General features: G+C 45.4%; 1 protein-coding gene across 50 annotated transcripts in view; it reads left to right on the forward strand.

The window, feature by feature from the left end:
* The window catches only part of MAP4 (microtubule associated protein 4), a 154,573-nt gene that overhangs the window by 89,262 nt on the left and 39,661 nt on the right, over positions 1–25,650 (forward strand). For 13 of the 50 annotated variants that reach the window (XM_040549250.1, XM_040549232.1, XM_040549228.1 and 10 more), the window contains exons 5-12: positions 2,624–2,755; positions 5,554–5,664; positions 6,235–6,363; positions 6,977–7,051; positions 8,399–8,539; positions 10,055–10,672; positions 11,736–11,882; positions 12,666–12,836. In XM_040549250.1, coding sequence (XP_040405184.1) covers positions 2,624–2,755; positions 5,554–5,664; positions 6,235–6,363; positions 6,977–7,051; positions 8,399–8,539; positions 10,055–10,672; positions 11,736–11,882; positions 12,666–12,836 — 1,524 coding nt within the window. Of the gene's footprint in view, positions 1–2,623; positions 2,756–5,553; positions 5,665–6,234; positions 6,364–6,976; positions 7,052–8,398; positions 8,540–10,054; positions 10,673–11,735; positions 11,883–12,665; positions 12,837–13,985; positions 18,336–25,650 lie in introns of all 50 variants that reach the window. The other 37 variants (XM_040549223.1, XM_040549213.1, XM_040549216.1 and 34 more) reach the window with 7 other exon arrangements.

Here is a 25,650-nt window from a genome sequence, read left to right on the forward strand (position 1 = left end):
ACACAGAAGCGAGGTGGTAAAAGGTCCTGTCCTTAGATATTAGAGTCTGAATTCCCATTCCCTGGCCTTCAGAGTGCTGTAAAGGTGACGAGATAATTCCGTGCCGTTCCGGTACTGTGCCTTCTGCACCTGATGCTCCGCAGCAGGAATTGTCCTGCACAAGCCCCGACCGGTGCTGCTACCCGAGTCTGCAATGAGAAACGCTCGCCCAGTGCCCGGTCCTGCTCACCACGCTGCAGTCCGTGTTGAAAACAGCTCCCAAATTCTGCTTTCCTCGGGAACATCTGCGCTCGCTGCCCAGGCGCATTCGTGCCAGCGGCTCGCAGGAGTTCGTCGGCTGTCACCTTAGGGATTATATATGGTCGAGCTCTGGGGCTCAGTTATATGAGAGCAAAGAGACCAAGCCACCTTCTTCCTTCTTATTTTTTTTCTCAATCCCTTTGTTTCATTATTATTAGAATTTTTACAACCTCTCTGTGAATCTCTGTTCGACCTTGCCATGAATTGTGTGACCAGCTGCTACTGCAGACTTCTAGAAGAGGTGCTGCTTGGCTTTTTTATTACTATTTTTTAGTATATCAGCATTGTATTTTTTTATTATTTCTTCTATTCTGTTACTTCTGTGTGCAAACATTGTTTTTGCTTTTATTAACTGCAGTTTTGCTCTGAATTAGGGGGCTTTTGGGGGGATCTCTTCCTCTGCATGCAACCAATGTCCTTTCCTGAGCTGCAGCCTTGCGAGGGGCATGGTTAGCCTAAGCAAAGGGAAGAGCACTAAAAGCATACAGAGGTTTACTGGCAAGAGGGTGTAGAATATTGCATTAGGTGATGAGGGGAGGAGTTTGTGTATTTTTTTCTTTTAACTCCTATCCAGAGGAAACTGGAAACTGCTTTGGAAGTTTGGTGGTGTCGACCTGATAAATTCAGGTCTCCTTAACCCGAGAACTGATCTGAAGAATCAGGAGTCTGGGAGCTTGCTTGGAGCCTTCCTTCTGCATTTGTCGTGCTTGAGAGCTTCAGGACTTGTGTTAGTGCGCAAGAACCAAAACCAGAAGATCTGGAAATGTTTTGAACAGCAGCTGAAACAACCGTGCTTTCCGCAGCAGTGGCTGGTTTGGCATTACCTCGATGCCAAACGCTCCTGCTAACCTGAGGTGTTGCTCAGACCTTGCAGGTGCTAGCTCATGCACGGCGAGTTTTGCCTGCTGTAAATGCTGATAAATCGCTTAAACTTAAAAATAACTTCCCTCGTCCCGGCCACTGCCGCTCGCGGCCCCTGCCTCACTGCTCTGTTGGAGCGATTTGAAGTTGAAGCTAGGGCAGGATCAGTGGAGGCGTGCGCCTGGTTCCCTGTTATCTGAAGCCACCCCCAGTGCTCAGCCTGTCCACGACTTCATCCCCAGGCACGGTGCTGGCAGAAGCATGGCTGGGGTGATGCAGATGTGTCCGTGAAGGCCCAGCACCAAGGAGGAGGAGGAGGAGGGGGAAGAGGAGGAGGAGGAGGTGGAAGAGGAGAAGGAGAAGAAGGAGGAGGAGAGGAAGGCGGAGGAGGACGAGGAGGAGGAGGAGGAGGTGGAGGAGGAGGGCAGAGGCTCTCAGCTCGCAGCTGCACTTCCTTGCTCTGATTCTTACATGTATTCCAACTTGTCATAAGGACATCAGAAAAAGATGACTGCGTATGCCCAATATTCCTCATGACAGTCCAATTTAAACAATTTTACCTCCTGTAGTCTAATTTCTTCTTCATTTCCATGTATCTGTGCGGGGCCGTCTGTGGGATGGAGCGACCCCGAAGGCCTGGCCCCGGGGCCCAGAGCCCCTGGCACGCACACGGCCGGTGCCAGGCCGCGAGGGCTGGCGTCTCAGCGTGGGTCTTCCTAACGCGGGCAGCAAAGGAGGATGAATATTTTCCTTGGCCAGGTGGAAGCCGCCGGGCTTCGATGTGCCGTGTGCTTCGGGCCCGTGAACCAGGGGGGATTGGGCTCAAGTGTGAGATGAAGATACACAGATAAAGGCCCTCGAGGCATTCAGGGAAAGGTTATTCCCTTAAATGATCTGGAGTTTGTCCTCCTAGAGGAATACAGAGCAAAAACTCCATGCAAGTGCTGCCTGTCTGTGGTGTGAACACTTTATAAATACAGCCAAAGGCAAAGCATCAAACGCGATGCCTGTGCGGGAGAGAAGGGGCCGTGACCTCCCCTCCTCCCTGGTGTGACCGGTGAGTTGTGCTCAGCACTTCTGCATCACGGGCGTGACAGCTTCAGTCAGCTCCTCGGGGTTGTTCCTCTTCTTGTGAAAAATCTCCCTAAAGATGAGTGCGAGCAGCTGATGTGAATGTCCAACACTGGAAAAAAGGCAGTGTCATGCTGTGCGAGTTCTCTGTCCTTGGTCATACTGATCAGCTTGACGTGGTGTGTATTAAAATGCAGAAAGTCCCATTGTTCTGTAAATTATATTTAAGTATTTGCATCAAAGCAGTGGAAAATGAAATAATCATGAATTCTGGTTTGGCTCATAGTTCATGTTACCTGTTGGCCTTTAAATGTCATCATGTGGTAATGAACTCTAAAAGGTTTGGGTTATTGTTTTTTTTTGACTGTGCCATTTTCTTCCCTAATTTCAGTGTTCCCAGGAGAAATCATGGATGAAAAGCTATCCTATAAAGAATTTCTCGATCGCAATGACGCCTGGGCGATGGACGACAGAGACCTGTGCTTTGAATCACAGCCGGTGTTCAAACCCATGGAGATGGCAGGTATGCCCGTGTTACTCCTCCAACTGCAGCACCTGCAAAAAGATACCTTTCACCCCATTTTCTCTCATTTTTGATAAAAAATTATGGGAAATCAATTGCTAGTTTTTGAGGGAACCAAAAACCAGGCTACCCAGATTGCAACAGGCCATCAGCTTGGGAAGGAGACTGGCTGAAACGGGATGAAAGCTAACTTTTTTGTGATGGTTTTGAACATTGTAGACCTGCTTTCTAAATTATTTTCTTGCCATCTGAATCTTGTATTTACTAAGAGATTCTGTGAGAAAATTAGGTGCTGTTACAATGGTGAGAAATGATTCATGGAACAGCTGGAACAAAAGAACCACTGGTTTCTGAAACACAGCTTCTCCCCCCGCCCCATTGCTTTGTTAGGTCGGAGAATGGGATGGTGATGTAGTTACACTCAATAGCCAGATGATAAAGTAGTTGATTAGGGCAATTTAAATACCTAGCTCATTCCCACATCTTCTCTTTGCTTAAATGAAGCGAGTCTGTGGGTTATCTATTGCAGGAAACCACATGGCCTTAGGTTTCACGTCCTTAAGAGTATCTCGTGCACCTGTACGTGCCTAGGTTACCGTGCGTACCGCAGGACCAAGGCATTCCTCGGGACTGCCCTTCCTGGTGCTGAGTAAGCAAGAGAGGCAGCTTAACGATGGATAGATTCCTACGGCTGAGCAGTGAGAGAGCAGACAAGCTTTAAGAATGTCAGCAGGAGGGGAAGAAGTGAACAGCAGTCTCATAAAAGTGTATGGGTTTATTGCATATTTTTATTCAGGCTCTTTGTAGGCTAATTTCCCTCCAAAGGCGAGAGTTCTCTGGCCACTTGTGTAACAGGTCTCCCAACCAGCAGTGCTGTAATTTCTTGTTCTGCGGTGAGAAGCGTGGTGAGAAGCTCAGTTCAGCTTCTGCAGTACTCTGCAGCTTCTGTGCAGCTTAAGAAGCGCGTGTTTGAGCCTGCTCGCTGCTCCTTATTGCAAACACCGAGTTAGGGTCTGGTGCTGGGACTCAGCCCTGTGAAAGCAATGGTTAGGAGCAAAATTTAACATATATTTATTTATATATATCTATCTCACACTACTTGTAATAAAAAGACTTGTTTAAAAATGTTGTTATAGTGCAGAGTGAATGAAACTCAAGCATTGCCTGTTTGCTTGTGAGCCTTAAAATGCTGTGAGGCTCTCAATCAGGAGCATCCCATGACTCATTACTGTAGCTACAGGTAAATCACTGAACATGAGGAGCTGCATCTCTAATTGATCTAAAGTAACGTGCTTTCATTAGGCCAGGATCAGCAGCAAACTCGAGCTGTGTCTCTGAGCAGCAGTGGCTGCGAGTGGCCGTGGAAGTGAGCCGAGAAGAACTTTTCCGAGGTATTTTGTCCATCTTACCTCCAGCTGCCTGGAAAAAACCTTCTCAGTCTTAACATTCGTCTGGCTTCATAATATTATAAACAAGCAGCAAGTTTGGGGCAGGTAGAGAATTATTTTGGGCCCAAGGATGGATACCTTACTGCGCTGGCCAGCTCCCACTCGTGCGGTTTACCCTTGCCGTGCCCCTCGGCTTGCAGTCGTGGGGCGTTGTGCCGGGGGCTCTGCCTTGCTGGCGGCAGAAGGGCCCCGCTCACCTGCTTTAGAGGGGGGCTTAGGCCCCCACTGGGATCTGGAGAGGACAAGAGGAGCCCCTCCATGCTCCCTGGACCCCGCAGAGCAGAACTCGGGCAGCCCCCTTGTGCTGCATCCAGCAGCTGCTGGCACCGGGGGAAGTCCTCAGCGTCCCTTTGAGCCTCTCAGTCGGTTTTGGTTGGAATGCTTTTTAGGTTTTGTTGAATTGGAAAAAGGCAGTTATTTAGTCTTGGTAGTGCTGTTGTAAACAGCTTGAAATTAACATTTTCTAAAATTTACTCTGAAGCAAGACTTTGTCTCGGGGTCTCAAATAGGCTGATAGATTTCTCAAAGAATTCGTGGTGCTCACCCAGCGCTGACATTTGGGAGCACAATGAACACTCGCGGTTTTGCTGTCATCCCCTGAAATAGCATGTCTGATGAGAGACCACAAGAAGCCTTCAGCTGAATCCCTTTTAATTGTGCTTAACCTGAAGAAAGCTGCGCGGTGTCTGCACATTGGCGTGTGGCGGCCGCTTCGGGAACGTGGAGTCCGTCCCCACCTTCCCGGGCAGCCAGGAGGAAAGGCCTGCGGCAGGGGTCGAAGCCTCCCGTCGTGGGGCTGTGCCCCCTGGGGAGGGATGGAGCACTGGTCCAGGCTGGTGAGATGTGCTGGAAGTCACTGGTCACAAAACACCACCGGGGGCTGTGAGCCGAGGGCAGTTTGTCTGCGAGGGGAGCGCCACAGCTCCTTCCCTTCGCCTTGCTCTTGGCTGGAGTAAGGCCAGACCCCCGGGGGGGTCGTCTTTTCTTCATCTCCTTGTCAGCGAGGCTCTCTGCTCTCTGAGGGACAGGTTTCAGTCAGGAATCCGTCTTATGTACCACAGGAGGAGACAGGTTCTTCATATGACTGTTAGAATCTACATTTCAGGCAATCTTCCATCCCATGCAGTCTGTGCAACTGTGTTTTGCTGTTGGGCATAAAGTCTAATTAGGGAAGTGTTCGTGCCCAATAAATAGTCTTGTAAGCAGCTCTCCCTTGGAAGTCCTTCACTCTGCCGTCGCATCGCAGCGGTGCTGGTGTCGGGTGCATCCCATCGCTGTTTTTAAATAACCTTACACCGCATCGTATCTTTGACTGTGCGGTAACACTGGCCTCGTTTTGTGTCCCCTCAGACCCCTTCAGCATGCACCGAGGGGAGAACCTGCCTGATTTGTCCTTTCCTGCTGACATGAAGAATGTGCAGCTCTTCACGGACCATGTTGACACTTCCACAGACATCCATGGTGAGACATCCGCAATCCCTCCTCAGCATCTGTCCCTGATGGTCTTTTTTGGTGTCTTCTCCATTGACCTTCACGTACTGAAAACTATTAAGCTGATAAGTGCACAGACCATATAATCTCTTCACATGATTATGTTTTGTGCCTGAAAGACATTCCGGTAGCTGCTTCCAGGAAGGTTTTTTATGTTTTTTGTTGGTTTGTTTGTTTTTAAATATATTTAGACAGAAGGAGATGGGGCATCTAGACAAGTTGACTTGGGGCTGGAGTTACTAACGGCTCTTGCCTTCATGGCTAAAGACCAAAGCTGCAGGAACTTTTTCCACCAAATGGTCTTCAATGTTCAGGCTATTGCAGCTTAAGTGGTTATTAACGAGAATTCATGGGAGCAGAAGCAGAAAGCAAAAGGCAAATAATTTGTATGTATTTACTGTCTTATCTTGTTGGAAAAAAAAATAGATGTATAGTTCACAATGCAACTTGTAAAGGGGAACTACTTGGGAGAGTTGCTTACAAACTTTATCTAAAATGACAAATGACACATGACTGACAAACGGCCTTTTACTAAATTAGCACCACATGGATCTATGATGGTACCTGAACAACCTTTCTTGGGATCTCCCTATTGTCCTGCAGAGGTTCTTGACCCATCAGCCTTTATGGGCCTGGACTCAGCTGCAGAATTTCTGCAAGACAATGCAGGTAAGAGACAGATGTTTTGCTATTGCTGTCTCACTGTAGTTGGCTTTGAAGGATATGCAGCTAGAAAATCTTTGTGTATTAGTCCTAAAGAAACTTGGTGGGGGAATTAATGCATAAAATGAGTCACGATTAGAAAGTATCCTTTTGGAAACATCGTTTCCTAGATCATGGGAATGTTCTAAAGATACTAGAGGATGAATGTGCCATTGAGCAAAGAACCTGCTCTGTCAGGTCCTGGAGTAACTCTTCTCTGACTGATGCAAGCTCGGACTGGTTATAATCACAGAAGAACATGACGTTATGATAGCATTCGTAGAGTGAACTAAGTTACCTGAGAGTGAGGTCAAAACAGCAGCAGAGTCAATACCCTGAGCAAAGGAGAAGGAGACATTTCTTCTCAAAAAGAGCAGTCAGGCATTAGGACGGGTTGCCCAGGGAGGTGGTGGCGTCACCGTCCCTGGGGGTGTTCAAGGAGAGGTTGGACATGGTGCTTGGGGACATGGGTTAGTGGTGACATCGGTGGTAGGGGATGGTTGGACCAGGTGATCTTGGAGGGTTTTTCCAACCCCTGTGATTCTCTGTTAGTGACAGGACTAAATGTGTTTTTCCGTAGTGCCTGAAGAACATTGGATGGGAGCTCAGCATGATGTGAAGGGACCAGATGCCTCTTTCTTTGTTGAGCCATCAGGTAAAAATAGTTTCGACTTAGTCTGCAGAAACTGTCTAGTTCCTCTCATTCCTAGAGTTTCTGAGCAGCAGAAACAGAACTTGTGTCCCCGTCTGCCTTTTCAAGAAACAAAAAGCAGTATTGGAGTGAAGTGGGACCTGACCAAGAAAAACAGTATTTCTGGTTCTCAAATCAACTTGGAATAAAAATGTGTGGTTTAAATGTTACTTAACACACACTTTCAGGTTTAGTGTTGTAACGGATGGGGGGAACCCTGCATTGTGCAGACCGTTTACCTGCTTATTTACGGTGACAAATTTATACAGTTCCAAGCCCAACCCTAAGTATATACTAGTGGTGTGCCCTTTCGGGGCATATAAAGCTGGACTTTAACCCTCTGAAAGCATGGGGTTAAGCATGCCCGTTCATGGGATATGGGGAATTAAAGTTGCAGATGCAGAAGTGTGCAAAATAACCCTGGTAGCAGCAAGGTTGGTGGACTCCAGACTGCGCCTCTGTTCTGTGCTTCTCTTGTACCAATGAGGGTACCATGAATTCCAGTTGGGGTATCTGTTCAAGCATTACTTGACTCAAAAATAATAAATAGGATAAATAAAATTGACTCTAGAAAAGAAAGTCTGTAAAGCTGAAACTTTACTACTTTCAAGAGCCCTAGTCTTCGTACATGCTAGAGTCAAATCTGCTGACTTGAATAATATGTCAGAGTACTCATGTTTACTCCTTCTAAGGACCAGTGCAGCTGAGGGAACCAACAAACATAATTTTGGCTCATGCATAATCATCAGAATTTTAAATTAAATTCTAATTGCAAGCCTGTATACTCTGCCCAATTATCTTTAGACTATGGTTACAGTTAAAGCATTGAAGCTCCGCTGAGGAGGACACATTTGCAGTGCAGTTGCATGTATATTATGATATTTGACCTGCAATGGGATCTTTATTGCTGATTTTGGTGAACGTGCCAAGAAGAGAGCAGTTTAACACTGATTGTTGGTAGATGGTGTGTTTAGAGCTCATGGCTCCACCTAGGTTTCAGGGTAGAGCAGGGATGCTTTATAGCTGAACGTTCCTCGATTTTGTTACAGCAATTGCTTCCCTAAGGATACAAATGTTTTCTTAGGCATTGCACAAGTCATTTTTCCGAAACGGACCATGTAAACAGGTTCTGGTTCTGTCCTACCCGACTGAGTTGCTGCAGTGGGAGAGCTTACTCATCAGGCTCGCTGCAGTCAGCACGGAGCAGGCAGCGCCTTGAGAGGGTGATTCAAATCCTGGCAAGTCCAGAAGATAAAGCTGTTTGCTGAGATCTTTCCGAGTGCTTAATCAAACTTCATTTTCTATGCCCAGTGCCCCCCACAGTGACTGAAGCAAAAAAGCCAAATTTGCCAGAAAGCCCGGCAGCAGTGACTCCTGATTTTGTTCCTACTGCAATAACAGCATCCCCAGAAGGGGCTGAAGCCACTGATGCATCAAAAGGTGACATATCAGGTAAAGCTGCCCTTGTCTCATGACTGGTGCTGGTTTTAGACCCGTCATGAGCAAGCTGTAGTAGTGGAAAGATATGCGAGTGTCTCTTCTGAAGAAAAAACAGCAAGGTATTAACAATCTCCATCGTAACTGAAGGTTTATGTAGATTGTGTCACAATCTTCTGTCACAGTCCAGTAACAGATATAATGATTCGTAAAGAATCAAAATTTCTCTAAGTTTCACCTCCTGAAAATGTTAGGGTGTGTCAAGGACATGGTTATGCCATGAGTCTTCTGCTGTCTATAAACACCTTAAAACTCTGTTTTAAGAAGAGAGAAAAAGACTTTAAAACAGAGTTTTTAACTTATTTACAGACAGCAGGAGATTCGTGGTACGTAACTATTTCTTCACCATCTTATCCTTCTGTAAAATCAAACTCCTTAAAACAAACAAACAAACAAACAAAAAACTTGGTTTTGTTTAGTGGAGTATTGGTTTTATCTAAATACATCCTGAAGCACAGTTTTGAAAGGGGCTTTTACCATTTTCCTAATTTCTTTCATTTTTCAGTTTATTAAATATCTTTTAAACATATTTTCCACTGTTCAGCAGGGGGACGTTTTTAGATGCAGTTCAAACATTGAGTAGAAATTTTATTTTTTAACATCTACTCAGCTGTATATCTAAGATGTTCAGGTCATCGTGCTGCATTGCACAGCGTATAGATAGTAGCAGGGGCTGTTGAAAATAATAGCTGCAGAAGAAATGTAATAGCCAGTGCTTCTGGCTTTGGATAATTTGTAAAATTTGCCTATAGACAGCTGGAATCTGAATGTTATTTTGAAACTAAGAGCTGAGTTTTTGGTAGCTATTATGTAAAATGTGAATGAGGCCAAGTTTGAAAGAATAAGGGGCAGCTGGCGATTCACTGGGTGGCAGTGCCTTCTGTATCAGCAGTGCCCCTGCTTCCGCTCGAGTTGCAGTACTGTCCTGCCCACGAACAGTAAAAACAATATTTGAAATGAAGTGCATGTGGCTCTGGAACATTTCAGGACTTTTTCAGTTGTTGGAATACGCTGCCGTGCTCATAAAGGTGACACCAAAAGTTTCTGTCTCCTCCTATGCAGTGAAAAAACGTCATTAGGATTCTGGTGTCCGTTCTGTCGGAATGTGTTGCTTGCAGTGGATCTACCAGCTCGGGTCTCTCGCCAGCTCTGTAGCGTCAGATTTTAAACAACAACAAAGCATCTTTTGGCTGCTGTATGCTGGGAGCAGGCGGATGTCTGACACTGTAGCCAAGGATACAAAACGTGGCATTTGAGGCTGTAGCAGGAGATGCACTTGGGTGCACTGAGGAATATGTCAGCAAGAGCAGTGCAACCTGGGCGCACTGGTGTGGCGCGGAGTGGAAGGGGGAGTGAATGCTGCTGAAAAGGCACAAGGCCAAGGGAAAGCCATTCTCTAGCCAAAAACTGTACTGTTGGGTTTTTACGTTCTTTATTTTTTATTGATTTCTGCAATCTGTTTTTCTGTAGCAGATGCAGAGTGTGTTCCTGCCTCAGATGTCTCGTCCATTTCTGCAGAGAAAGCGGGGTCTGTCCTTGCAGGAGACACCAAGCCTCCCCAAGCTGCAGACGCTGGATTTGCACCTGCAGCAGAAGCAGAGCCTCCTCAGGCTATGGATGTGGGGTTTGCTCCTGCCCCAGAAGCCAAGCCTCCTAATGGTATCGATGCCACGTTCGCCCCAGTGGCGGATACTGGTTTGAACCCAGAAGCAGATTCTAAGTCCCATCACGCTGTGGATCTGGAGTTTGCTCCAGCAGCAGGCGCAGGGTTTGCCCCGGCAGCAGATACAAAGTCTCACCATGCTATGGATTTGGCATTTAGCCCACTAGCAGACACCGAGTCTCATCATGCTGTGGATTTTGAGTTTGCCCCTCCAGCAGAAGCTAACCACCTGCACGCTATGGATTCTGGCTTTGCTCCTGTCGCAGAAGCCAAGCCTTTTCCTGCTGTGGATTCAGGTTTTGTCTCTGCACCAGAAGCTAAGTCTGTCCCTGCAGCTGACACCGAGGTTGCTGCATCTGAAGAGCTGATAACATCTGAATCTTCTGTTGAGCATGGCAAGTCACCCTTCCACGAGCCTCCTGCAGGTGAGCTTATCTGAAAGCTTCGTTCAGGCTTGAAATAACACGGCAAATGGTGTGCAGAGGCCACTCTAAGTTGGCACAGCACTAGCAGCAACAGTCCTGGTGGTGGATAGTGACTACTACAGAGATGTACACTTGTAGTAAGGCTGTCACATAAAAAAGGTATTTTTTTAGTAGCTAAGATGTTTAAATGCAAGGCACATCAGAATCTTAAGTAGAGCACAGCTCCACTGACAAGATACAGACAGAGGAAGTACTTCACAAGGATTTTTCACTTATAAAATATGAAACTAGAGTAACTTAATGATTTTTTAAGGACTTGGCATTCTTTACAGAGCTGTGTTTTTTGTTTGTTTTTTAGGACAGCCATAGAGACATTCTAGTTCATCCGTGTTAGTATTTATTTTTGCATCATTATCATATACAGAAATTTCCACAGATGCTGTAGGACAGTTTTCGAACAAAGCTTCTTATCTTGAAAATAGTTTCTGAGGAGACCGATAGGCTTTGTTGGTGATTTTGTGACATTTCCTTGGAATGACTATAGGCATCGATTCAGGGTGGCAAGCATTTTGCTTTTTCCATGTGGTGGACAATGGATTTTTTGTGCTGCGTGGATTTCTCAAAGGACACTATCCTTTCTGAGAGACATGACAGTCAGTGTAGCAAACAGTACTGGGCAGACCCAGCCTATGTTGATTGACTGTAGAAAGAGTTCTGCGTAGTAAGAAATTCTCTTTTTCATTTTTTTTTTTACCTTCTGATATTCTTTGGTTTAACGATAAGAATACATTTCAAAGAAGAGAAGTTTTAACAAAAGAAAAACGTTATTAGAATGTAGTAACTGAAGGGCATAGGTGACGGAATGAAAGACTAAATACCAGCCAATACAGGAAAATTTGCTTTAGAAGAGTGATCCTAAAAAGCAGGTTATCACTGTTTTGAAAGTGACAAAAACCTCTAGTTTCCTGAGGAAAATGGGAATTAGGCGAGGGTGTAATTTTATCCTGCTTAATCTCATCTAAATTAAAAAAATGAATTTTTATTCTCTACGTTCTGTTTTCAGAAGCAACTGCAAGCATGGAACAAGAACTGAAAGGCCCAGAGGCTTGTGTTGATCTTCCGTTAGAGAAAGCCAAAGACAGTATTCCATCTCCCGGCCACCATGAAGATCGTCTTCCAGAACAGACAAACCATCTTCCTGAACCAGCAGGTGAGAAATGCAAACCACAGCATAAAACTGCAGCAAGCGCTTTGCTCTCGGCTGATTCTTCCCAAGCACCTGGATTCTTTCTCACAGACAGCATTCTCCTATCCTTATGAAGGACAAAGCAACAAAGATTTAATCTCAAGAAGGTTATAAACATGTACAAACGTGGGGACTGTGTTATAAATGGGTGGTAGCCTTAACTTTGGAAATGACCAGCGTGTAACGTGTCTTTTTCTTCCTCATCCATATTTGTTTTACCAACATCTCTCATAATCTTTGTTTTTATGTAATCAATCTTATTTAAATTTTAAAAAGACAACTGTTCTCCAATGTGATTGTTTTACAAATTAAAACTTGTTATAATTGTGTAGCTAGGAATTTTGTAGTGCCTATATGAATATATGCTAAAATATATATGAATATTAGACGACTAACATTAGACTGATGCAGACTGGTAATGGAGTATATTCTAACACTGGTTTGATTTTTTTTAATTGAGAACCTCACTGTGTCCGTAAGCACCAAGACGGTCTTTGCTTCATGCTTTACCTATACTTTTGCATGGCAGTCAAAATATAAAACTGCTTCTTAAAATGGGATTGTGAGGTAATACATAGTAGACAATCAAATCTTATAAACTTCATCCCTATTAAAAATAAGATAGAACCTGAACCCTCTCCAAGGGCTTGCTTTTAAACTGCTGGTTACCTGTATTCGTAAGAACTGAAGTCTTCTATTCATATTTTTTGTATTTCATTTCAATTTTTTTCCACTTTCCTATTTCAGTTCCAGTAGAAGCAAAAGAAGTTGTTGCACTAGAAAACAAAGACCTCCTTCCAGAAAAACCTGTTACTACTGTGGATGTTACTGTTACAGAGAAACAAAAGGAGCAGGCTGAACACAACCATATCGAGCATGCACAACCCCAGCAAGAAAAAGCTCTACAAGAACCTACAGGTAGAATATAAATAATAATTCAATTTTAGAATGGAAATGTCCTCTGGGAACTGTTCACCTTTTCCTATTGACTTCTGTGTCACCTGAGCAAGCAAAATTTTTTTTTGCACCAATCAGCTGTGCAGTTCTTTGCATTCATCGGTGATTCTGCTTGCACTTTGCCTCTAATCCCTCGCTCTAAAATAATCTTTTCCCCTTCCTGTTCACAGGACTAAAAACCCAAATATGCTTGCTACTGTTACTTTATCACTGGTACTAGCTTATATCTTTTCTGCTTTAGAATATAAAAGCTCACCATCTTTTTGCCATTACCACTACTGTTTTATTTTATTTTATTCTGGTATTAAAAAGGACCATTAATTCTTATTGCAATATTCCCAGTGAAGGCCTCCTTCCAAATTGGATTTTGTAATTACCAAAGGAAAATGGGATCTTTTTTTTCCCCTGCTCCACTAATCCAGCCTCTCCAATGAGCTGTTATTGCTTACATTTGTGACTGGAGGCTGATTTGTGGGCCAGGGCTAACTGACAACTGACTGATGCGCTCTTTAAAATCGGTGGCTTGTAGCTAAGGAAACCTAGCCCTGCCTGTAACCGGGTACAGCAAATGACTTCTGTGACGGAGGTTCTGCCTTCCACTGCTTCCACTGTGGGTGCTGTGGGAAACCTGGCTCTTCTGCTCCCCCCTCCCGTTGCGCCCCTCCTCTCTTCCCCAGTCTCATCTTTCCACTAAACCTCTGTTTTCGCACTTGGGAAGGTTGCCAATTAGGGAGAGAAAAAGTGTGTGTTGTCTTGTCTTGCCGAGACAAAATGGATCCTTAATGCACTTTTAAAAAAAGATAACATGGCCTTACCAGAACTATTGCTTTTTGTTGGGGTAAGAGCATGTGTCAGGGACTATGGATTTTTAAATAGCATTGACGTATTTATTGGTAACAGTTGAAATAGGTTTTGCGTGTAAATGCCTATCCCAGCCACACTGAGGTGGATTTAGAATTAGTGTGGTATCGGTGCTGGGAAGTTCTGCATATATGACTGTATGGATTGTTTTAGATGGCTAAAATCACATTTACATATATATATATAATATAATTTTTTTTTAAAAGCAAATAGTTGCTTTGATGTTTGAGCAGGCTTCCTGTATTCCAGGTCTACCTACTGCACAAATAAGGCAAGCTAACAAATCAAGTGACCGCAGGTTTGGCAGAGCAAAACCTGCAGCAGTGCCTATTGCAGATGTGCCAGAGGAACGTCTCATAGGTCTGCCACAGCAGAAGAGCACTGACCCCAGAGTAGACCCCTGTTCGGTAGCGGAACCTGGATCTGTTGCTGGAACATCCCCTCGCACTAGGGTTTCACATAAAAAGGCAACTGAGCAGCCGTCCGGTGTGCTGTCAGAGCTTGCGGAGAGCTGCAGAGATGCACCCAGGGAGAGCTGGGATTTGGAAGGTTCTCTGGCTATTGTGAAGAAAAAGAAAAAGAAACCAAAACAAAAGAGAAACCAGCCGCCAAGAGCAATGGAGTTCTGGGATGAAAATACAGCAGTCTCAAGAGCTCCTAAAAATTCTCCAGTTGGTGGTGAATTGCAAAAACCAGATGTTGGCCCCATAATGCCCGCCGAAGTTCACAAAGAGCAGTCAGTTGCCTCAGGAAACAGAGCTTCAGATATGCCACAGGATGCTAAAATAATAACTGGAAGTCCCATCCTGGATGATCAAAATGCCTTCTCAGTGCCAGCACCAGGACAGCAGGCCCAGAAAACCAGCATGCCATTTGAGCCAGCGGTGGCTGCAAAAAATAGAGACTTCATGCCAACAGAAGACGTGAGAGATGACAGCTGGATGTTGCACTCCAAAGGGAAGAGAAAACAGGTTCCCCTCAAGCAGGGAGGCGAGACTAAGCCGGGGGAACCTGTTACAGCAAAGGTGCCAACCAAGCCCGTGGAAAGAAGTTTTCCTGGTAAAAATGAGAAGGGGGAATCTGACGAGTCAGGATGTGCTGGCCTGCAGGCATCTCTTTCAGAAACGATCAATGTAAGCAAAGTAGAAACTCCTTTAGAGATCAAGCCTTCAGAAACCCTCCTTTCTGACAAGGATAAGGAAGCTAAGTGCGTATCTCCCAGGCATGAAATACCCAGCGACACTGTCCACCGTGAGCTTCAGACTTCCAGTGGGTCACTGGAAGAAGCAGCGAAGAAAGGAGGTAGTTGTGAAAAAAGCAAAGGGGTTGAAAACGAATCCTTCAAAGAGCCTGCTCCTCCAGAGGCTGTGGCCCCATCAAACCAACTTCCTGACAAGCCAAAGGCAGCTGAAGAAACCAAGCCAGTGTCCACTGATAAGCACACGGCAGTTGATTTAAGTACTTCAGAGGGAACATCGAAGACCCCAGCAGATACTACTAAAATGGCTGTTACACCATTAGCTGTACAAAAACCCGAGGACGTTATTTCTCTGCAAAACAGGAAGGCTGACAGTTTTCCAGAGCAGCCGTTTCTTCTAGCAGCTAAGCCTGATGCAGCCAAACATCCTGCTTCTGCTGAAGCAGCAGACGGAGCTAGAGTAGCAGATTCCCCTGATAAAAACAAAGGGGACGGATTTATTGCGTTAGAGCAGCAGACTGGAAAAGATCTCAATATTGCTCATGGGATGGACAGACCTAAAAAAAAGCGTGGTGAAGGGAAAGTCAAAAGAATCAAAAGTTCCTCTGAGCAGGTAACTGTTTTGGAGGATGTAGGCAAACCTGCTGATGGAGTGAAGGCAGATGAGACCATAAAAGAAGCAACTTTCTCTGATAAGGGCAGGGAGGCTGGTTTTCCTACAAGAGGACACCCATCAGCAAATGCACATACTTACCCTGCAAAAACAGCAGACAAGCCAAAAAAAAGAGGTAGTGATGGAAAAAGTAAAAAAGGTGAAAAAGGTTTTTTCCAGCAGCCTTTTCTTGAGAGTAAGATGGACCTTGGTAGTCTTCCTGCCATAAGTGATAAAACTGAGGAAGTCGGTGATAAAGGTGGCGAGAGAGGCTGTAGTGCTGGCTGTTTTCAGGAGAATATATTGGATGGAAATGAAATACAGAGGCCTGTTGAACTAATAACAGAGGGGCCTAAAGAGAATGTTGGAAAAAGTGAAGTGGCTGCTGTGGTTGCTTTAGACCAACCGTGCTTTCTGGAGGGTAGGGGAGATGAGACAAAGCATCTTGCTATGGCTGACACGATCAGCAAAACAAAGGAGGTAAATGTGATGGCTAAAGGCAAAGAGGCTGGACTTACTTCTCCAGGTGAATTCGTTGTGACAGATTCTGATGCAATGTTGGTGGCAGACAAACCTAGGAAGAGGTGTAGTGATGGGAAAAGGAAAAAAAGTGAAAAAAGTTCTTTTGGGCGGTCAGCTGGCCTGGACACCAGGGTGGAAACAACCAATGTTCCAACCAAAGAGAAGGTGGCAGGAAAAACAGAGGAAATGACCTTTGGTAAAGATAAGGCATCTGATTTGGAAAGAGAGGTTTTGCTGGAGAACCTGACAGGAGTAGCCAAAGAGGTGTTGGAAAAGCCTGAAACAGAGGGTGGTGATAGGAAAAGTTCCTCTAACCAGCCAGTTCTTTCAGGTCATAAAACAGAGACAGCAGAGCCAGAAACAGCCAGCACTAAAGAGACGTGGCCCGGTACTAAAGGTAAGGAAATAGATGTTAAAACAGCTGAGCTTCTGCCAGAGCATAGGGCAGATGCAGCTACGGCATGCGGTCCCGTCAGGAACCTGGTGACAGACAAGCCTAAGAAAAAAGGTAGAGATACGAAAGGCAAAAAGGCTGAAAACAGTCCTGAGCAGTCTGCCGCAGCGGGTCCGGGTAACATCCCTGCAGTAGTCAAAGAGGTGGGAAATACTAAACAAACTCAGTCTTCTGCTAAAGACAAAGAGAATAATTTCAGTACTTTAGTGAGTCTGCTAGATGAGCCATCTGGTACAAGTAAGGCACAAGCTCCTGCTGCACCTCTGGAGCCAGAAAAATTGAGCACAAATAATAAAGAGAAGTGTAAAAAGGTGGAGGCTAGCTTGGAGCAGCCGTTTCTTTTGGAGCCCAAAGCAGGTGCAGAGGTGTTTCCTCTTTGTGACAAGGAGACATCTGCCAAATCTGAAGCAGAAAGTCCCACTCCTTGTAGCACTGGGGTCGGACTTCCTATTCTAGAGCACCCAGCAGTGGCAGATCACAGCTCAGCCACAGCTACTGATAGATCTAAAAAGAGAGGTAGTGATGGAAGAAGTAAAAAGTCTAAAAATGCCCCTGAGCACCTTGCTTTTCTAGAGACAAAAATGAACAAGAGTGAAGCGCTGCCTCCCATGGGACCTGAGATGGAATATGGAATGGAAGAAATGGATTTTGTAGATGAAAACAGAAATATTAAAGGTTTTCCCGTTGGCCCTCAAATGCTTTGGAATAATAAAGGAAACTACCCTGAATCCTTTGCTCAGGCTGCAGTAAGGGGCCCTGATGACACTGGCAATGTTTCTTCTGGCTTCCCAAAGCGTGCAGAGAGGGGTACAGGAGCTGAGGAGCTTCCTTCTCCTGAGATGACAGCAGAGAAGAGCAGCAAATCGCCTGGACCTAGTGCTAAGGAGGGGATCCAGATACAGAAAACTCCTGAGCAACCAGACAATTTGAGACATGAGGATCCTGGAAGAGAGCTTTCAAAGAAAGAGAATGATAAAACTGAAGAGACTGCTTCCCAGGGTGGTGTTGAGGCAGGTAAACCACTTTCTCTGGATCATTCAGTTAAACAGGACATTAAATCAAAACAGGATGAAGTTTACCTTTCTCCTGTGGCAAAGGTTGATGATAAAGAGATAAGAACCACTGATAAAAAGCAAATCACTGACAGCACTTCCTCTGACCTTCCTCAGAAGGTGGCAGATACAAAACACAGACCAGCTCCCCTAGGTGCCAAAGGGACAGAGAAACTAGAAGAAACTGTCTCTTTTGGAGAGAAGGACACGGCGATACCAGAGAGCAAGGCAGATGCAGCTACATCACAGGTGGTGGAAACACTGATGGAGAAGAAAGCCGAAGAGGTTGGGTTGGATGGAGGCAAGAATAGCGAGCAGGGCTCGGCGAAGTGCCCAGGCAGTTTAGACAAGAAAGTAGCCGAAGCAGAGGTAGCTGGTGTAAATCTAGCAGCCGCCCAAACAACCCAAGTCAGTCCTGAAGGTAACAGCGAAGCTCATCCTCGCCCAGCAGAAGGGGATGCTGCTCACCTGAAGGATGGCCCAGCACTGAAGGCTGGGGGAGATAAAGACACAATTAAAGAAAATGAAGAGGAGTCTGAACAAAAAGCTGGAAAGGAGGCAAAGAAAGAGAGAGTTAAAGCAACAGAACAGCTAAAAGGCTACATGAGACCCACAAAGTCAAGAGGGGTGCCGACTCTGCCAGCCAGGTCTGCTGCTCAAGACCAGGAGAGACAAAGGCAGCTGAGAGCCACTGGTATGAGCCGGCAGAGGCAAGAAAAAGGTGTGTGTTTGTGATTGGAGCTAGCAGCAGTAATCCAGGCAGCTTGCGTGCAAGACCTTGCTATTTGTCAGTGCGTTGGCATGAATACGTAATTGTTAATCCTATGTGGCACAAGCGAGTGTGGCATGACTGGGTTTTTGGCTGATCTTAAAAGGCTGTTAGTTCTGCTTGCCTGTCTCACAGTGCTAATTCCCAAACTCCGAAGGATTGACAGTTTGGTTTAAGTTCCAGAACTTGATTATTTGTTTTATTCATTCAGAGTTGATTTTACATACATATTGTACATAACTTTTTAAAGTAAACTTGCACTTTTTGGTGTTAAGTTACATTAGCTTCTTGTCATCAGAGACAGAGAGGCATTCATCTGACATGCAGCCGTGAATCATCGCGGTCACTAAATAGCATTGTGTGCTGCTGGAGGGCAGGGATTTGGGTATTCGTGTGGTAGGAAACGTTCTCGATTGCTGCCGTGTTGAGCCTCTAATGCTACATGAGGCTAACTGCAACCATCTACTTTTCCTCCTGCAGTCGCTTGGTGACTTTATCTTGCCATACCTTGAACTGTTAAGTCTGTAAAGCGTGCTTCCTCCTAGAGTAATCATCTTTATGAAAGCAGAGGGTAACAGAAAAAGAGCTGGACTGACAGGCTTTGGGGCTCTCTCTGCTGAGCCTGTGGAGGTGCTGGTAAGCATCTGGGGCTGTTCACCCTGGCTGTTGACCAGGGGACAGCCCCCTGTTCTCACAGGATGAGATGGGATTAATTTCATAGAACGAAAGGAAATTCATAGGACCTTTAAAAGAGGGAGTATATATATCAGCTGCATCCTTACTGTAATACCCTTGTACTTCTGCTCAGTCCAAGCCTTCCTCAGAAAGAACCGGGGCCTGCCCTGAGGGCTGTCGCCGAGATGTGCTGGGGCGCTCAGCCCTGCTCGCCGGCGCTCCGATTTTCTGCCTCGTCATCGGGCATGAAAGTTTGTTCCCATTTCTGCGGAGTTCCTCGCTGCCAGTTTGCATGATGCAGCCACTAACTTAACAAACATAGAGCTCAAGCGCGCCTTAACATGCTGGTCAGGCTTTTGAGAGGTTTTGTAATTTTAATGAGTGTTGCATAACCTGAAGTAGTTCTATTTTGGTGAAAGTGGTGTTCTCTGCATGAACTTGTGCCTGCAGAAGTGATGTTCTTTGGTGCATGATGATACAGAGTGAGGGGAAAGCTAAAGACAGCATCATCTTTCAAAAATTAAAAAATAAAAATCTTTAAAGGCTTTCCATCGTCTGCCAGAAGTCTTAACTTTCCTTTGCTAACTGCTGGTTTTAAGGGAGTGGTAGTCTAGTAGGAGATCCATGTGAAAAAAGAAAAGCTCTTCCTGAATATTTTACAGGTAAATATTCAAGAAAATTGTGGAATTAGTAAGGTAAATTGTGTAATTAGTTGAAGGATTCCTAGTTCAGAGCCAGCAGTATAACCTGTCAGTGAACTGCGGGCACACAGTCCACATCTGTAAACAGGCCCGGCCTAAGTTTGTGCAGGACTTATCAATCTTCACTAGCTTTCATCCTCTCAGAATTTCAGAGATCGACAGTTGGATTTTTGGTTATTTCTTAGAGAAGCCCTGAATGACCGAGCCTCTTTTGGAAATGCTGGTTGAAGCGCTTGTTGCCCCAGCTGAGTGTGGTGACGGGCAGGGCCCAGCCGGCCGCTGGCAGCCCCGGTGAGCGCAGCGCCAGGCCGCTGGGCTGCTCGGCTGCCACGTACATTACCAGGGCGTCTTTCCTTGCAGCCAGTTCCCAGCTTGTAGCTCTCTACCTGTTCAGTGAGCTGCTGGATGCCAGCAAAAAGCGAGCTGAGTCCCTAAGGTGAGTGCAGCCGGTATGCGAGTGCCTTAGGAGGCATCCGAGGGCAAGGCAGGAAATCCACGCGCTGCTTCAACGCAGGTCAGGAACAGAAATCGGTGAAGGGAAGGTGTTGAGATCTAAAAACGTGAACTTGTGTGCTTCTTTACTAGGTAGAGCAGCAGTCAGAGAGAGCTAGGAGATCATATTATAATCCAAATTTTCACAAAGTTGGTGGGGCCAAGGGCTGTGCTTACCTTCTCCTTTCTGCCTCATTCTTTCTGCCTCATTCTCCTGCTAAGGTAACGATCAACCATTCAAAGGTTTTTCTATCTTTACCTACCACCAGAACTTGGCCAACAGTTTGTCTCTGTGTCTCAGGGGGCTGTATGAAGCTTATACTTTGCAACATGGAATACAGAGTCACAGAACAGAATATCCCGAGTTGGAATATCCGCACACATGAGCTATTTTTTTCACCCTGGTGGGCAGTCAGCGATGTATTATAAGAATAATGCATGGAGTTATTTTGGATAATCTTCTGCTGAAGTTTAGAAACTGCAGTCTCTTTAGCCAGGCTCCCATGTCTTACACTGTCTGTTCTAGAATAACAGGATGGCTTTCCTAAGTGCATCAGCTCCTGTATGAACTGCTAAAATAGGTACGAGCTTTGTGATACAGCTCCCTTGGGAGTCATGGCAACAGTGATGCTGCAGATTTCTCTCACTGGCGGAAGTTGTATGCGTCTTGTAGAAACTCTGCCTGCAAACTTCTGTAATTTTGTTTTCTAATTTTGACTGCGGTTTAAAGTTAAGAACCATCAGATGCAGAGCTCTTCATGCAATTTGAATTTAATCCTTTGTGCATCTTTCGGATTTATTTCAGTTTCTCATTTTTGTTGCTGCCAATGTAAGAACTTCCCTCGATTCTTCTGGAAAACTGTTTTATATCCCTGAATGTTAGGAGGAGGCAGATGAGATGATAACCAAAACGTATTAGACATTATCAGCCTTTAAAATGCGACTGAGCCTTTATGCCACTTCTTGTTTGTAATTGAAACTAAAATTGGAAATTATGCATAAAAAGCAGGGTCCTAAAATCAGTGCTTCCAAGCAGGAGCCCTGCCTGACGCAGGACTGGAAATCTGATGTTGAGGAACGGCAAACAGAATAAATGATGGAAGGTTTTCTTTCATCCAGAGTTGAGCCGTATGCTTCAGATTTACTGCTTTTGTCCCTCTACTCCTCCAGCTGTATTTCAGCATTGAGACATTAGAAATATATTTCCTCCAGCCTGTCCTTAAAGAAAAGTCTATTTAAAAGAAAAAAGGGAAAAAACTGAAAAGCAAACAAACAAACAGCACATTAATTTGTTTCAGTGGTTTGGATTTTGTATCTTCTTACGGTTTTTGATTTGTTTAAGCTCTTCAGGAAGGGGCCATCTTCATGAGCCTGCTGCTGCGGTGCGTAGTGCCGGGAGGTTGGCTGCTCGCAGGGTAACGAGCTCATTGCATAATCGCCTGGTGGCCTGGACAGTTACGTTTCAGGGTCGTTCTCCCAGGCATGGCTTGGAGGGGCCTGTCCAGGTGGTCATCTGCTGCTGAGTTGCCCCCTTTCCTCAAAAGCTTCCATCGCAATCGTCTCACCGCCTCCTGCGGGCATCCTTCCAGCCCCCATGCCTTCAGCGGAGCCGATGACAAGCTGTCTTTGCAGCAGTCACCAGTGCTCTCCATTGGCACCATCTCGGTGTGTAACACAGTACATATTTCTCAGTTTGACAGCTCTAAATCCCTTGTGTGCAAATAGGATACATCTAACAGCAAGAAATGCTGTCCCTGCTTAATTATAGCGTTCGCTTTTCTTTTACAGCCATGATGAAGCCCTTCCTCTGTTTTCTTTTCCTGACTGGTTTGCATTCTGCTGTTGACATTATAATGTTAAATGAGTTTAGCATTTCCACAGCCACCCTTCATTCTTATAGTGTCTGTAGTTCTCCTGTGGGACCCCAAGCTGTAATCGGGTTTGTCTAATACAAGCTAATGAGATACGGGAACTTGAAGGGGCTGTGGACTGTATGGATTTGTAGCCAAAATCAAAATCACAAAAGTGTTTAGGACAAGTACTTCCTAATAACGGAGTGGCACTTTCATAATGCCTTTTAGAATGGTCAGCATAACATCATGTTGCGTTAATTAAGACTGCTCATTATCCTAGGTAGGTATATGAGAAGGTGAAACACAAACGATGGCACCAGACAGTTCTCATCTCAGTACTAAAGGTGTTTATGAAGCAGCAAGAGAAACTTGCTCTTATCTGCTTTTCCTCCAAAAAGCAGTTGTGTGCTTGTATTTGATTCTGCTTCAGCAGAAGGTTTTGGTGAGGTATCAGTTTAATCTTAATTAAAAGGTAAATTGAGAAGACATTTTGCGGATCTGTAGCTTGCAGATGCTGGGTTTTTAGAGGCTTCTTTGTCTTATGTTGAATACATCAAATGTGTTCGTACTAAGGAATGTTCGGAACAGCTGAAACTGCACACGTCCATCTCTTCCTGCGTGGCTTTGGGCCGTGGCTGTGCTGATCCTGGCTGTTGCTGTCACTGGACAGTCTCATTCGGGAGCTCACCCGCAGGCTTTGGCCATCACCTTAGGGCTCGGTGCTTCCTCTTTGTGTTCCTGCTCACTCCTCGCACTCTGAAGTTCAAGAAAAGCTGGGAATGGAACAAAACCACAGCTCTTTGTGAGTTCTGCCAGCGTAAGAATGTCAAACACATTTCCTTAGGGAGGCTGTTTGTCTTTTGGGGATACCTGAATTGGAAGCCTCATCTGTCTTTGCTTACATTGCTAGTTCATTGCTCCTGTATTGTGACTTTGCTTTGCCTGTTTGCAGTTTCCGCTATCAAACACCCGTACGATAACCCAGTACCGGTAATATTTTGAGTTGGAATCACTCCAAAACCACTTAAGTTCTGGTTTTGGCTGATCATTAGGATTTTTAATATATTATCTGTAAATGCTGAAGTGAATTGCAGTTGGACTAGATGATCTTTGGAGATGATCTTCGAGTATTCTGTTCTATTCTAAATGGGATTTGATCTGCAAACAGCCTGCCCTATACAACGTGAGCCTGTGTTTCATAACCCTCCGCACCGTTCAGATGCTAAGCCTGTAGTTCCAAGTTACAATGGCCAGAATCCTAAATATTCTGGCTCACCTTTCCGTCCTTTCGACGGGCTTCTTCCAGGCCGTGAGAATAAGCGAGGCACGTGGGTTCAGCGGGTGACGGCACACCTTGGGCTCCAGACATCACCGCTGGTCGTGCACGCATGCGGGAGCTCACCGACGAGCCGATGTGAACTGTGGCATTGTGGTCTTGGCTTTTATGGCCAGAGCATATCCGTGATGGCTCTGGTCGGTCTGATCACCGACCGTTATTGGTAATAGCACTTAATTAGAGAGCACATTAGCTGGAGACACTGGCAAGGAGTAGCTCATCCTGGAAAGTGATGTTGCCTTAGAAACCAGTGCAAAGGACTGCATAGAAACGATTGTGTTAGATTAGGGGAAAAAAAAAAAAGGCAGCAAAAGCATTAGGAGAGATAAGTAATAGCTCTGGGAGTGAAGCAAAAATAGAAACGCTAGGCTGATTCATCTGCTGAGCTGGAAGCTTGCAGATCGGGTACGAAGCCCTGACGCGCCGACGTGGTGATCTCAGCACCTGCGCGGGGCCGGGGGCTCCTCGCAGCCTCTGCGGCACGCGGTGCCTCGTGCCCGGGGACGTCCTCGCGCCCGGGGGCATGCACAGGTGACAAAATGCATCTGGGCAGCATGGATAAATGACTGTGGGTGTTTAATATTCGTACTGAAACGTGCGCTGTATGTGCTCAGCTTCCTTGGCCAGCTTCCTTGTCTCAGCTGTACCTTTAAGAAAGGCCAGGAAATAATGACAATACGAGGGTGTGAGGAGGTGAAATATAATGTCCCCGTGTGAAATACGCTGCTGTCTCACCACTGAGGGGTTGAGAGAAGCTCCAGGCACTGGGCACTCCATGCCCAGCTCTGCACTGGGGTCTCCCTCGCGAGAGCTCGCAGCCACGTCACAGAATGAAAGGTGGGGGAGAGCCGAGCTGTGGAACCCCCGATTTGATGTTTGAAGAGTATTCAGTCCTCCTCAAAGTTGGACTATGGGGAAAAGCAATGGTTGGGCTTCCTTTCTGGAAGTCTCTAATTTGCCTTTCTGACCCAGCTGCTCTTTAGCATGGGTCCTTCCTCACTTGAGTCATTATTTTCCTTAAATCTGTCAAAGCCCTCTTGTTTTCTGGCCATCCACTCATCCTTTCCCGCTTGTCTTTCATTGCCTAATGCTGCTTCTCCTATCATTTGTAAGAAAAATTAAGCTCTGTAGGACTTTAAAGGAAGATCTGGGACCAAAACTCTGTTATCGGGGCTGCCGGCGGCATGTTGCGCGTGTTGGCAAACTTGGTCTTGCTGAAAGCTGAGCACTTGAAGAGAACGTAGCTTCGGGGCAGAATGGTAAGAAATTTCAAGAAATAATGCAATTGGGAGAAAGTAGTGGCTGGAGGACTGGGACCGGGACTGGATGTCTGGAGACAACATGCTGTGGGCAGGATGAAGTTGTTGAAAGGCTTTCAGCTTATGAACTCCAAATTACCTCCATTAATGTCCTGAGAAAATAAATATTAGATGACTTCAGAGATTTTCATAGCTGAGCACTCTGCTGCTCCTGACTATCGCAGGTATTGAACATGGATCAGTTCGTTTGTTTAAAACCCATTATAACATAAAGTAGCAGTGGTGGTTGTTGGTGGCTGTATTATGGGGATATCATGAGTCAGGCTTTTCTTGCCAGTGATAGGAAATCTCTTCTGCATCTCTGGGCTCAGAAGTACCAACCCCTAAATCGATGTGGGATTCCTGGTCTCTTCTCTAAATGGTAGATGTTTGCTTTTAAAAAAAGAACCAACAAAAGCCACTAGAAGCCTGCTAGCTGGGCTGAGGTAGCTTTACAGACTTGCCCTCACCACTGCTGCGGTGCGTTAAGTGGTCTGCAGTGGACCCAGAGTTGCTGTTAAAACCTAGTTTTGGAATTGCCTGAGCAGTAAAGGATTAACAGCAATTACATGGGATTGAATGACTTTGGGGTCTTACATCTGTGGGGACCAGTCTATAAACACTTGCAGAGCGAGCAAATGCTTGCAAACATTAATCCCACACCAGTTAGGAGAGCAAATGCAAGCCTTGTGCGAAGGTCCCATTTTCCACTAGCAAGATACCCATGAATATTTTAAAGTAAAAAAAAATTGTTGAGGCCTTTTGAGAAGTGAAGCTTGTGGGTGGAAGTATTCTGGTTAATTAGAGGGTGTCGTGAAAGATTCATATAACTTACAGTTCCTTAGTCATTGTTTTTAAATATAGCAGCGTCTTAAACCCAGAGCTTAAATACAAGTAGATAAATGTGTGGAT

This window comes from Cygnus olor, chromosome 2, assembly GCF_009769625.2.
Source record: "Cygnus olor isolate bCygOlo1 chromosome 2, bCygOlo1.pri.v2, whole genome shotgun sequence".
NCBI lineage: Eukaryota > Metazoa > Chordata > Aves > Anseriformes > Anatidae > Cygnus > Cygnus olor.